Source organism: Rhinoraja longicauda, chromosome 13, assembly GCF_053455715.1.
Source record: "Rhinoraja longicauda isolate Sanriku21f chromosome 13, sRhiLon1.1, whole genome shotgun sequence".
NCBI classification, from domain to species: Eukaryota; Metazoa; Chordata; class Chondrichthyes; order Rajiformes; family Arhynchobatidae; genus Rhinoraja; species Rhinoraja longicauda.
Genome location: NC_135965.1, coordinates 2,780,881 through 2,795,410, shown reverse-complemented (window position 1 = coordinate 2,795,410; position 14,530 = coordinate 2,780,881). Strand labels below are relative to the sequence as shown.

The 14,530-nt window shown below is 46.1% G+C and overlaps 2 protein-coding genes across 4 annotated transcripts in view; one reads left to right on the top strand and one right to left on the bottom strand.

The window, feature by feature from the left end:
• Nucleotides 1-14,530, top strand: part of LOC144599387 (uncharacterized) — a 46,555-nt gene that overhangs the window by 9,396 nt on the left and 22,629 nt on the right. For both annotated transcript variants that reach the window (XR_013547991.1, XM_078410204.1), the window contains exon 2: nucleotides 8,140-8,316. Coding sequence is in view for 1 of the 2 variants with exons in the window: in XM_078410204.1 (XP_078266330.1) it covers nucleotides 8,219-8,316 (98 nt within the window). In the remaining variant the exon portion in view is untranslated. The remainder of the gene's footprint in view (nucleotides 1-8,139; nucleotides 8,317-14,530) is intronic.
• Nucleotides 9,991-14,530, bottom strand: part of lamp3 (lysosomal associated membrane protein 3) — a 48,551-nt gene continuing 44,011 nt past the window's right edge. For both annotated transcript variants that reach the window (XM_078410202.1, XM_078410203.1), the window contains one exon: nucleotides 9,991-10,775. In XM_078410202.1, coding sequence (XP_078266328.1) covers nucleotides 10,639-10,775 — 137 coding nt within the window. In that variant the 3' untranslated portion in view covers nucleotides 9,991-10,638. The remainder of the gene's footprint in view (nucleotides 10,776-14,530) is intronic.

Genomic DNA, 14,530 nt, shown 5'->3' with positions numbered 1-14,530 from the left:
CCCTAATTTTGCCCACTAATCTCCTATGTGGGACCTTGTCGAAGGCTTTCTGAAAGTCGAGGTACACCACATCCACTGACTCTCCCTTGTCAATTTTCCTAGTTACATCCTCAAAAAATTCCAGTAGATTTGTCAAGCATGATTTCCCCTTCGTAAATCCATGCTGACTCGGAACGATCCCGTTACTGCTATCCAAATGCTCAGCAATTTCGTCTTTTATAATTGACTCCAGCATTTTCCCCACCACTGATGTCAGACTAACTGGTCTATAATTACCCGTTTTCTCTCTCCCTCCTTTCTTAAAAAGTGGGATAACATTTGCTATCCTCCAATCCACAGGAACTGATCCTGAATCTATAGAACATTGAAAAATGATCTCCAATGCTTCCACTATTTCTAGAGCCACCTCCTTAAGTACTCTGGGATGCAGACCATCAGGCCCTGGGGATTTATCAGCCTTCAGTCCCATCAGTCTACCCAAAACCATTTCCTGCCTAATGTGGATTTCCTTCAGTTCCTCCATCACCCTAGGTTCTCCAGCCCCTAGAACATTTGGGAGATTGTGTGTATCTTCCTCAGTGAAGACAGATCCAAAGTAACGGTTTAACTCGTCTGCCATTTCTTTGTTCCCCATAATAAATTCCCCTGCTTCTGTCTTCAAGGGACCCACATTTGCCTTGACTATTTTTTTCCTCTTCACGTACCTAAAAAAACTTTTGCTATCCTCCTTTATATTATTGGCTAGTTTACCCTCGTACCTCATCTTTTCTCCTCGTATTGCCTTTTTAGTTAACTTTTGTTGCTCTTTAAAAGAGTCCCAATCCTCTGTCTTCCCACTCTTCTTTGCTATGTTATACTTCCTCTCCTTAATTTTTATGCTGTCCCTGACTTCCCTTGTCAGCCACAGGTGTCTCTTACTCCCCTTAGAGTCTTTCCACCTCTTTGGAATAAATTGATCCTGCAACCTCTGCATTATTCCCAGGAATACCTGCCATTGCTGTTCTACCGTCTTCCCTGCTAGGGCCTCCTTCCAATCAATTTTGGCCAGCTCCCGCCTCATGCCTCTGTAATCCCCTTTGCTATACTGTAATACCGACACTTCCGATTTTCCCTTCTGCCTTTCCATTTGCAGAGTAAAACTTATCATGTTGTGATCACTGCCTCCTAATGGCTCTTTTACCTCTAGTCCCCTTATCAGATCAGGATCATTACACAACACTAAATCCAGAATTGCCTTCTCCCTGGTAGGCTCCAGTACAAGCTGTTCTAAGAATCCATCTCGAAGGCACTCTACAAACTCTCTTTCCTGGGGTCCATTTCCAACCTGATTTTCCCAGTCTACCTGCATGTTGAAATCTCCCATAACCACCGTAGCATTACATTTTTGACATGCCAATTTTATCTCCTGATTTAACTTGCACCCTAAGTCGAGGCTACTGTTTGGGGGCCTATAGATAACTCCCATTAGGGTCTTTTTACCCTTACAATTTCTCATTTCTATCCATACTGATTCAACATCTCCTGATTCTATGTCACCCCTTGCAAGGGAATGAATATCATTCCTTACCATCAGAGCAACCCCACCCCCTCTGCCCACCTGTCTGTCTTTTCTATACGTTGTGTACCCCTGAATATTCAGTTCCCAGCCCTGGTCCTCTTGTAGCCATGTCTCAGTGATCCCTACAACATCATACTTGCCCATGACTAACTGAGCCTCAAGCTCATCCACTTTATTTTTTATACTACGCGCATTTAAGTACAACACTTTAACTTCTGTATTTACCTCCCCTCTCACATCGTTCACAATTGGCCCTGCCCTTAATTTCTTTTCCGCTCTAGAACTTCTGTTCCCATTCTTCCGAGAGTCTTTTGCAATATCTCCTGTATTCCCTTTTACCTCATCTTCATATTCACAATTTGTTAACCCCTCCCCCCCACTACTTAGTTTAAAGCCACAGGTGTCACACTAGCAAACCTGCCTGCCAGAATGTTTGTCCCCCTGCTGTTAAGATGCAACCCGTCCCTTTTGTACAAGTCACCCCTAGCCCAGAAGAGATCCCAGTGGTCCAGAAATCTAAATCCCTGCTCTCTGCACCAGTCCCTCAGCCATAAATTCATACCCTCTATCTCTCTGTTCCTGGCCTCACCAGCACGAGGTACCGGTAGCAGTCCAGAGATAACCACCTTCGACGTCCTACTTCTCAGCGTTTTTCCCAACTCTCTAAACTCCCGCTGTAGCACCTCCTTCCTCTTCCGCCCGACGTCATTCGTGCCCACGTGCACAACGACTTCAGGTTGATCGCCTTCCCTCGCTAGGATTTTCTGAAGCCGGTCTGTGATGTGTTGAACCCTGGCACCAGGTAGGCAACAGACCATCCTCAAGTCCCTCCTGCTGCCACAGAATCTTCTGTCCGTCCCTCGGACTATGGAGTCACCGACCACTACGGCTCTTCCAGACTTCGGTCTCCCCTGTCGTGTATCCTTGCCAACAGGTCCGCCACTCGGACTGGAAACGTCTTCTGCCCCGACAGTTCCCAAGAGGGTATACCTATTTGCAATAGGCACAGCCACTGGGGTCTCCTGTAGTCCACGTCCACTCCCCCCGGAAACAGTCTCCCACCTTCGCTCGACCTGGACCTTTGGCGTGACAGCCTCACAATAGGTCCTGTCGAGGAAACTCTCGCATTCCCGGATGGCCCTGAAGTCATCCAACTGCCTCTCCAACTCCACCACACGTCCCTTCAGGAGCTGCACCTGGACACAGTTCTTGCAGGTGTAGCTCCCAGAAGCTCCCGCAACGTCCCTGTCTTCCCACATCCTGCAGGAAACACACCGCACCAACTTTTCCGCCATCACCTTGTGCCTATAACCAGCTCTGGCTTAAAACAATGGTATCCTCCTCACCTCAGCCTCCTCGCCGAAGACTCGCAGCCAAAGACTCGCACTTTTCTCACTGGGCAGACTCGCAGCCAAAGACTCGCACTTTTCTCACTGGGCAGACTCGCAGCCAAAGACTCGCACTTTTCTCACTGGGCACTTTTCTCACTGGGCACTTTTCTCACTGGGCACTTTTCTCACTGGGCACTTTTCTCACTGGGCACTTTTCTCACTGGGCACTTTTCTCACTGGGCACTTTTCTCACTGGGCACTTTTCTCACTGGGCACTTTTCTCACTGGGCACTTTTCTCACTGGGCACTTTTCTCACTGGGCACTTTTCTCACTGGGCACTTTTCTCACTGGGCACTTTTCTCACTGGGCACTTTTCTCACTGGGCACTTTTCTCACTGGGCACTTTTCTCACTGGGCACTTTTCTCACTGGGCACTTTTCTCACTGGGCACTTTTCTCACTGGGCACTTTTCTCACTGGGCACTTTTCTCACTGGGCACTTTTCTCACTGGGCACTTTTCTCACTGGGCACTTTTCTCACTGGGCACTTTTCTCACTGGGCACTTTTCTCACTGGGCACTTTTCTCACTGGGCACTTTTCTCACTGGGCACTTTTCTCACTGGGCACTTTTCTCACTGGGCACTTTTCTCACTGGGCACTTTTCTCACTGGGCACTTTTCTCACTGGGCACTTTTCTCACTGGGCACTTTTCTCACTGGGCACTTTTCTCACTGGGCACTTTTCTCACTGGGCACTTTTCTCACTGGGCACTTTTCTCACTGGGCACTTTTCTCACTGGGCACTTTTCTCACTGGGCACTTTTCTCACTGGGCACTTTTCTCACTGGGCACTTTTCTCACTGGGCACTTTTCTCACTGGGCACTTTTCTCACTGGGCACTTTTCTCACTGGGCACTTTTCTCACTGGGCACTTTTCTCACTGGGCACTTTTCTCACTGGGCACTTTTCTCACTGGGCACTTTTCTCACTGGGCACTTTTCTCACTGGGCACTTTTCTCACTGGGCACTTTTCTCACTGGGCACTTTTCTCACTGGGCACTTTTCTCACTGGGCACTTTTCTCACTGGGCACTTTTCTCACTGGGCACTTTTCTCACTGGGCACTTTTCTCACTGGGCACTTTTCTCACTGGGCACTTTTCTCACTGGGCACTTTTCTCACTGGGCACTTTTCTCACTGGGCACTTTTCTCACTGGGCACTTTTCTCACTGGGCACTTTTCTCACTGGGCACTTTTCTCACTGGGCACTTTTCTCACTGGGCACTTTTCTCACTGGGCACTTTTCTCACTGGGCACTTTTCTCACTGGGCACTTTTCTCACTGGGCACTTTTCTCACTGGGCACTTTTCTCACTGGGCACTTTTCTCACTGGGCACTTTTCTCACTGGGCACTTTTCTCACTGGGCACTTTTCTCACTGGGCACTTTTCTCACTGGGCACTTTTCTCACTGGGCTGCACCTGAACAGGGCTGCACCTGAACAGGGCTGCACCCTTTTGTGAGCCTTGCTTATATCACCAATTTAAATTGCCCGATTGTCCAATTTACCTGACTTCTCACTTAAACTGCCTGTTGAACTGTGATTAGCACTTACTTTACTGCTCAGCCAACGGGCGTCCTTGCTCTGCTCCCGGACTTTTCAAATTGACTACTACTTCCTTTTGGCGCTCTTTTTAAACTGCCTGTTCAACTGTGATTAGCACTTACTTTACTGCTCAGCCAACGGGCGTCCTTGCTCTGCTCCCGGACTTTTCAAATTGACTACTACTTCCTTTTGGCGCTCTTTTTAAACTGCCTGTTCAACTGTGATTAGCACTTACTTTACTGCTCAGCCAACGGGCGTCCTTGCTCTGCTCCCGGACTTCCCTTGTCAGCCACAGGTGTCCCTTACTCCCCTTAGAGTCTTTCCGCCTCTTTGGGATAAATTGATCCTGCAACCTCTGCATTATTCCCAGGAATACCTGCCATTGCTGTTCTACCGTCTTCCCTGCTAGGGCCTCCTTCCAGTCAATTTTGGCCAGCTCCCGCCTCATGCCTCTGTAATCCCCTTTGCTATACTGTAATACTGACACTTCCGATTTTCCCTTCTGCCTTTCCATTTGTAGAGTAAAACTTATCATGTTGTGATCACTTTTACCTCTAGTCCCCTTATCAGATCAGGATCATTACACAACACTAAATCCAGAATTGCCTTCTCCCTGGTAGGCTCCAGTACAAGCTGTTCTAAGAATCCATCTCAAAGGCACTCTACAAACTCTCTTTCCTGGGGTCCATTTCCAACCTGATTTTCCCAGTCTACCTGCATGTTGAAATCTCCCATAACCACCGTAGCATTACATTTGTGACACGCCAATTTTATCTCCTGATTCAACTTGCACCCTATGTCGAGGCTACTGTTTGGGGGCCTATAGATAACTCCCATTAGGGTCTTTTTACCCTTACAATTCCTCATTTCTATCCATACTGATTCAACATCTCCTGATTCTATGTCACCCCTTGCAAGGGAATGAATATCATTCCTTACCAGCAGTCTACCCCCTACCACCAATACCTATGTGCTCTGATTTTGCCCACTAATCTCCTGTGTGGGACCTTATCAAAGACTTTCTGAAAGTCCAGGTACAGTCTAGGTACACTACATCCACTGGCTCTCCCTTGTCCATTTTGCTTGTTACATCCTCAAAAATTTCTGGAAGATTAGTCAAGCATGATTTCCCCTTCATAAATCCATGCTGACTTGGACCGATCCTGTTACTGCTTTCCAAATGTGCTGCTATTACATCTTCAATAATCAACTCCATCATCTTCCCCACCACCGATGTCAGGCTAACTGGTCTATAATTCCCTGCTTTCTCTCTCCCTCCTTTCTTAAAAAGTGGGATACATTAGCTACTCTCCAATCTACAGGAACTGATCCAGAATCTATAGAACATTGGAAAATGAACACCAATGCGTCCACGATTTCTAGCGCCACCTCCTTAAGTACTCTGGGATGCAGACCATCAGGCCCTGTGCATTTATCAGCCTTCAGTCCCATCAGTCTACCCAACACCATTTCCTGACTAATGTAAATTTCCTTCAGTTCCTCCGTCACCCTAGGTCCTGTCCCCTAATACATCTGGGAGATTGTTTGTGTCTTCCTTAGTGAAGACAGAACCAAAGTACCTGTTCAACTCTTCTGCCATTTCTTTGTTCCCCATAATAAATTCACCTGCTTCTGTCTTCAAGGGACCCACATTTGTCTTAACTATTTTTTTCCTCTTCACATACCTAAAGAAGCTTTTACTATCCTTCTTTACATTCTTGGCTAGCTTACCTTCGTACTTCATCTTTTATCCCTGTATTGCCTTTTTAGTTACCGTCTGTTGATCTTTAAAAGTTTCCCAATCCTCTGGCTTCCCGCTTATCTTTGCGATGTTATACGTCTTCTCTTTTATTTTGACTTCCCTTGTCAGCCACCGTCGCCTCTTACTCCTCTTAGATTGCATTTAGGTTAGGTTGCATTTGTAGTTCTGATTGCCCCATTAAGGTTCAAAGGTCAAAGGTCTGTTTATTGTCACGTGTACCAATTAAGGTACAGTGAAACTCGAATTACGGGAAAGATGTGAAGATTTTGGAGAGAGTACATAACGGGTTTACCAGAATGATGTAGATTAGTGGGTAAGAGAGTTCTGGATTGTTTTCTCTGGAGCATCAGACCTAATGAAAGTCTATAGAGAGGCATAGACAGGGTAGAAAGTAAGAACTTAACCTAACCAAAGTGTTATAAAGCTACAACATGATTTCCTGACTCTTATACTATATTCCCTGACCAACAGGCCAAAGATTAGAGGGCACAGCGATACGATCAGAGGGAGAAAGCTTGAAAGAGATGCGTGGGACGTGTTTTTTATACTGAGAGTGGGAGTTGCCTGGAACACTGTATCACGGATGGTGGAAGCAGCTATGATTGTGGCCATAGACACATGGATATGCAGGGATGTGTAGGAAGGAACTGCAGATGCCATTTTAAAACGAAGATAGACACAAAAAGCTGCAGTAACACAGCGGGTCAGGTAGCATCTCTGGAGAGAAGGATTAGGTGACATTCTGGGTCGAAGAGTTTCCAGATTGCTGTTACTTATCAAATTATTTTACTTAAGCAGTTCCTCAGGGTGAACAAGGATGACCCAAAATGTCACCTGTCCATGTTCTCCAGAGATGCTGCCTGATCTGCTGAGTTAATCCAGCACTTTGTGCCCTCAGAGTCTAGGCTGATTTGCGTCCAATCCAGTTTTGTGTGTTCTCAGGTGGAATAATTGAACAGTTTCCATTTATACTGTAGAATGACCCCAGTCTAGCACTGGATTGTAAGAGAACGAGTCGAGGAGGGGTCGGTGGTGGGTGCTGGCCGCCGAGAACAAAGGGAGACCGGGCGTTGGGAGGCTGCTGAGAACAAAGGGGGAACCATTGGGGACTAAACGGGAAACTTTGTAACCTTGTCGGCTCTCTGTAAGTGGCGACTCTTTGCATACCTTGCGTATGCAAAACAAAGAATCTCACTGTGCCTTGTCACATGTGATAATAAAGTATCTTTCATTCATTCAGATTGAGAAAAATGTTTGGAGATATTGCAGACTGAATTGATGCTAGTGCGCATTGAGGTTGTTCTGTGGTTAGGATCAGTTTGCATGCTGTTGTGTGGCAGATGGAAGATGGAGAGGAATTTCTGCAGACAGTCCAATTTGAAAAAGATATTCCATAGTCATTCTCAATTTTCAGGATTAACGATTTTTATCAGGTTAAAAAAGGCCACATACCTGGGTGATGCTGCTTCCTACATCTCTTGCAGTAGCTGAAATGTATGGCCTTTGTGTCTCTAGACATGCACAGTCTACTCTGTCATTTGGAAAGCAACACATCAGCCATCAAGAGGACCATTCCAGTAATGATCTCCCCAATGACCGACAGTCTCTAAAGATCCCTCTATAGTTAACACGGCCAGCTTTGTCTACTTGTTCTGAAGATCCTCACAATCAAGCGAATCCCTTTTTTGGACTGCGAAGCCAAGCTTCATTGATGCCAATTGCAGCAGTATTCATGGCTGTCCAGATGTTGAGGAAGGTCTGAAGAAGAGTCTTGACCCAAACCGTCACCAGATGCTGCCTGACCTGCTGAGTTACTCCAGCACTTTGTGTCCTGTGTATTAACCAGCATCTGCTGTTCTTTATTTTTACTCTTTGACTGTGCAGCTCCTGTTTGTCAAGAATGTCAGTGAGGTACCATTGCCGATATGCTATTGTGGGAGATTCCTGAGGCCTCAAACGTTGAATGTTCTGCAGCAACATTGCTCCTGCTGTTGTGCTTAGAGGGGAGGCTGATGGAGATTACAGCATGGATTACGTGGTGAATCGATCTGACTGTCTTTGGTATGTGCCATTGTAACCCGTGATACAGACATCCTTGTGATCACATGCTTAGTTTAGTTTAGTTTAGAGATACAGTGTGGAAACAGGCCCTTCGGCCCACCGGGTCCGCGCCGACCAGCGATCCCCACACATTAACACTATCGTACACCCACTTGGGACAATTTTTACATTTACCAAGCCATTTAATCTACAATCCTGTGTGTCTGGAGTGTGGGAGGAAACCCACGCAGTTCACGGGGAGAACGTACAAACTCCATACAGACAGCACCCGGGTCTCCGTCGCTGCATTCGCTGTAAGGCAGCAACTCTACCGCTGCGCCACCGTGACCGCCCGCCGTGACAATAGATTATCACGTATTCTAATGGGTTGCAGTGCCTGTACTGAATCTTGTCTCTAAAATGACATGTTGGTTATAACTAGAGCCAGGATGTTTTGGTGCTAAAAATCTCTGAAATAGGCAGGCAAATAGGCATAATAAAATTACAAAAAAGGCACGAAAAAGGCATTTATTGACATAAAAAGGCAAGTATTTCCACCACCAAAATATGGTTAAAAATGTGTTTAGCTGTCTGTACACGCTCGGAGACGAAATATTTCTTTTCACGATTCACTGCTTTCTCACATGCTTTGCAAAACAGCACACACTTGTCTGTAGAGAATATATCACTCCCGTACACTCTCACCAAATCGTTCAGTTTTTTACATGGCGTTGACTTGACTTTAGGCATTTTGACGCTTGCAGGGTAGATCCTACAGGAGCGGGGATGCAGACCTCTACAGGCAGGCCGAGTACAAGCGGAATCAGAGCTGCCAAGGAAAGGTACTCTGAGACATTGAGGAGCAAGTTCTTAGCTAATGACTCTACTTCAGTTTGGAAGGGCTTGCAAGAAATCACAAGCTACAAGAGGAAAACCCCCCCGCTCCTTGGACAATCGTCAGCTGACCAACAACCTGAACGAGTTCTTCTGCAGGTTCGAGAAACAGAAACTTAACCCTGGTAGCCCCTCCCCCCCTCCACACCTACTCACAGCCTGACTCCAGTTTGAAAAGACTGAACCCCTCCCACCACCCCTCTCCAATCACCACTTAACACCCACTTGCAGCCTGGCTGCAAAAGACTGGGGCCTCGTCCACTACCCACGAATGAACGACCGACGGTGGTGCCCCCAGTTTCGCCCCAGTGGTGGAAATTTTCTTGTAAGTTACATTAACACGGCAAAAAAAGGCTGATTTAGGCACTCGATCGTGAAAAAGGCATTATCTTGCTGAAATCATCAGAAAAGGCATATAAAGGCACTTATGGCATTTATGGCAAAATCCTGGCTCTAGTTATAACAAGCCAATACTTGTCAGGAGTGCCTCCGTTGGAGTTAGCTTACCCAACACCTTTCCTGCCAATCACATCTTGCCAGAGGATTGTGTCTTTTCTGACTCGGGTGCTGAAGTCAGTCAGGAAAATCATTTTGTGTAGGCAGGAACTGCAGATGCTGGTTTAAACTGAAGACAGGCACAAAAAGCTGGAGTAACTCAGCAGGTCAGACAGCATCTCTGGAGAAAAGGAACAGGTGACGTTTCGGGTCGACACCCTTCTCAGTCTGAAGAAGGGTCTCGACCCGAAATGTCACCTATTCCTTTCCTTCAGAAATGCTGCCTGACCTGCTGAATTACTCCAGCCTTTTATGTTTGTCTTTGGTTTAAACCAGCATCTGCAGTTCCTGCCTACACAAATGCAAACCTGCATGTCTTTGGAATGTGGGAAGAAACCAGAGCACCCGGAGAAAATCCACGTGGTGAAGGAGAACATACTCGGTACAGACAGCATCCGCAGGTGCTGTAAGGCAGCAACTTTACTGTTGGCTGCTGTGTTTATTTTGATAAAATGCTTAGGGGCAGTTTCAACATTTTTGACAGTCTGGAAAGCAATATAATTTGTAATGTATTTTTCTAAAGAAAAAGCAAAATGAAACATTAGATGGCGTGATCAGTCATTATTTTTTTTAGCATAAAAGTGAAAATGTTCAAAATGGGTTTCAAACTGAGAAATACCCTGTCACCTCAAACAGAAGGACATTAAGCTGCATGATTTTAATTCTTAATCATTTCTAAACAAAGTAATGCAGAAAATATACACTAAAGTATAACACGGCTTAGGATCCCCAGCCTAAAATGGGACTCTACTCGTCCTCGACCAATAATTCTACATACACATTTATGGGAATCTCCAGGTAAACAGAATGGGGTGAATAAAAACATCAGTGCAGCCGATACACACGCTATTAACATCAACCAGATGGCAAATTAAAACAAGCAAGTATCTTCTCTCAGATTCGCTGATAACCTGCAGCTTGGCGACGTCGACAGATCAAATACACGATGATTATAATAATGATCAGCAGACCAAGAACAACTCCAAAGGCGACAGGAAGAACATACTTGTAGTCCAGGAAGCATTCCTCTGCTGTAAAAAGAAAAGACATACGTAAAGCACCATCCTATTATCTCTAAAGCAACCCATTATTTATGAAGTAAATGTATTGGATTAATGACCTTTCAGAACTCGTCGTCTGTTCGTATTTAGCTGCAAGAATGGCAAGTTTCACAGATTCGATAATTAACAGCTGCCAATAAAAGGAAGGCAAGCTTAAGTGAAGTGGCCGCAGTGAGGGGCAGCCAGAGACAGAGTTATTCATTGAGGCTTGGGCTCAAGAGGCTTCGATGAGGGTGGTTGCAGGATAAGGTTTGGTCAGTCACTTTTTGTTTGTTTCGGTGCATAACATGGTCTTGGTGTATAAGAGATGGAAGCCAGTGCAGTGGTGCGCTCAGCCTGTGGACTGTGAGATGCTCAATGTTCGTGAGGAGGTACATCCTGATGCAGCTCCTCAAAGATCACGTAGGAAATTGGAGATGCAGCTGTACAACCGCAGGCTCAACTGGGAGAGTGAGCAAGCCATAAGTCAGAAGTGATAGGAGTAGAATTAGGCCATTTTGCCCATCAGGTCTATTCAATCATGGCTGATCTATCTCTCCCTCCTAACCCCATTCTCCAGCCTTCTCCCCATAACCTCTGACAACTGTACTAATCAAAAATCTATCAATCTCTGCCTTAAAAATATCCATTGACTTGCGCTCCACATCCTTCTGTGGCAAAGAATTCCACAGATTCACTACCCTCTGACTAAAGAAATTCCTCCTCATCTCCTTCCTAAAAGAACGTAATTTAATTCTGAGGTTATGACCTCTAGTCCTAGACTCTCACACTAGTGGAAACATCCTCTCCACATCCACTTTATCCATGTCTTTCATTATTCTGTATGTTTCAATGAGGTGCCCACTCATTCTTCTAAACTCCAGCGAGTACAGGCCCAGTGCCGACAAACGCTCATCATAGGTTAACCTACTCATTCTTGGGATCATTCTTGTAAACCACCTCTGGACCCTCTCCAGAGCCAGCACATCCTTCCTCAGATAAGGGGCCCAAAATTGCTCACAATATTCCAAATGCGGCTTTACCAGCGCCTTATAGAGCCTCAGCATTACATCCCTGTTTTTGTATACATGCCCTCTTGAAATAAACGCTAACATTGAGTTTGCTTTCTTCACTACCGATTCAACTTGCAAATTAACTTTTTGGGAATCCTGCACCAGCACTCCCAACATAGAATCCTCCAAACTTTTCGCCACCTCCAACAGGATCCCACCGCTAATCACATCTTCCCATCTCCACCCCTTTCCGCCTTCCGCAGAGACCGTTCCCTCTGCAACTTCCTTATTAATTCATCGCTTCCCACCCAAACCAACCCCTCCCCATGTACTTTCCCCTGTAACCGCAGGAGATGCAACACCTGTCCCTATACCTCCACCCTCGACTCTGTCCAGGGACCCCGACAGTCCTTTCAGGTGAGGCAGAGGTTCACTTGCACCTCCTCCTACCTCATCTACTGTATTATAGAGTCAGAGTGATACAGTGTGGAAAGTGGCCCCTCGGCCTAACTCGCCCACACTGGTCAACAATGTCCCAGCTACACTAGTCCCACTTGCCTGTACTTGGTCCATATCCCTCCAAACCTGTCCTATCCATGTACCTGTCTAACTGTTTCTTAAACAATGGGATAGTGCCAGCCTCATCTACCTCATCTGGCAGCTTATTCCACACACCCACCACCCTTTGTGTGAAAAAGCTACCCCTTGGATTCCTATTAAATCTTTTCCCCATCACCTTGAACCTATGTCCTCTGGTCCTCGATTCCCCTACTCTGGGCAAAAGACTCTGTGCATCTACCCGATCTATTCCTCTCATGATTTTGTACACCTCTATAAGATCTCCCCTCATTCTCCTGCGCTCCATGGAATAGAGACCCAGCCTACTCAACCTCTCCCTGTAGCTCACACCCTCTAGTCCTGGCAAAATCCTCATAAATAATTTCTGAACCCTTTCCAACTTGACAATATCTTTCCTATAACATGGTGCCCAGAACTAAACACAATATTCTAAATGCGGTCTCACCAACGTCTTATACAACTGCAACATGACCTCCCTCCCTCCCAACTTCATACTCAATACTCTGACTGATGAAGGCCAAAAGCCTTTTTGACCACCTTATCCACCTGCGACTCGACCTTCAAGGAACCACGCACCTGTACTCCGAGATCCCTCTGCTCTACAACACTACCCAGAGGCTACCATTTACTGTGTAGGTCCTGCCCTTGTTTGACATCCCAAAATGCAACAGCTCACATTCAACAAGCATCCATTGTTCAAATTGCAGACTCACATACATCAGCGAGATCAAACGTAGACTGGGCGATCGTTCCGCTGAACACCTTCACTCCACCCGCTTGGACCGACCTGATCTCCCGGTTGCCAAACACTTTAATTCTCCTTCCCATTCCCACACTGACCTTTCTGTCCTAGGCCTCCTCCATTGTCAGAGTGGGGCTAAACGCAAATTGAAGGAACAGCATCTCATATTTCGCTTGGGCAGCTTACAACCCAGTTGAATGATGATTGATTTCTCTAACCAAGTAATCCCTGCACTCACTCTCCATTCCTCCCCCACCCAAATCGCACCAGGTTCCCGTTCTCACCTAGCAAAGAGCTAACAAACGGCCTATTTCCTTTGTCATCGTTACTTTTTTGCATATCTTTCATTCATTGTTCTATATCTCTCTACATCACCGTCTATATCTCTCGTTTCCCTTTCATCTGGCTAGTCTGAAGAAGGGTCTCGACCCGAAACATCACCCATTCCTTCTCTCCAGAGATGCTGCCCGTTATGCTGAGTTACTCCAGCATTTTGTGTCTATCTTCAGTTTAAACCAGCATCTGCAGTTTGGCTATCTGTAAGCAATGTGTTTATGCACCCCCCCCCCCCCCCCCAAAATCTATCAGGATCTTGCATATTGTCTCATGTCTCTGAGCGGCTGCAGAACGTTCTGGAGGGGGAGGGTGAGCAGCCAGTTGTCGTGGTGCACATTGGCACCAACGATATAGGTAAAAAACGGGATGAGGTCCTACAAGGTGAATTTAGGGAGATAGGAGATAAACTTAAAAGTAGGACCTCAAAGGTAATAATCTCTGGATTACTACCAGTGCCACGTGCTAGTCAGAGTAGAAATAGGAGGATATTTCAGATGAATACGTGGCTTGAAAAATGGTGCAAGGTGGAGGGATTCAAATTTCTAGGTCATTGGAACCAGTTCTGGGAGAGGTGGGACCAGTACAAACAGGACGGTCTGCACCTGAGCTGGAATGGAACCAATGTCCTTGGGGGAGTGTTTGCTAGTGCTGTCGGGGAGGATTTAAACTAATGTGGCAGGGGGATGGGAGCATGAGCAGAGAGACAGAGGGGTGTAAAATGTGGGTAGAAGCAATAGGTAGCAAGGTGAAAAGTAAAAGTGGCAGGCAGACAAATCCAGGGCAAAAATCAAAAAGGGCCACTTTTCAACATAATTGTATAAGGGGTAAGAGTGTTGTAAAAACAAGCCTGAAGGCTTTGTGTCTCAATGCAAGGAGCATTCGTAATAAGGTGGATGAGTTGAATGTGCAGATAGTTATTAATGAATATGATATAGTTGGGATTACGGAGACATGGCTCCAGGGTGACCAAGGCTGGGAGCTGAACATCCAGGGATATTCAATATTCAGGAGGGATAGACAGAAAGGAAAATGAGGTGGGGTAGTGTTGCTGGTTAGAGAGGAGATTAACGCAATAG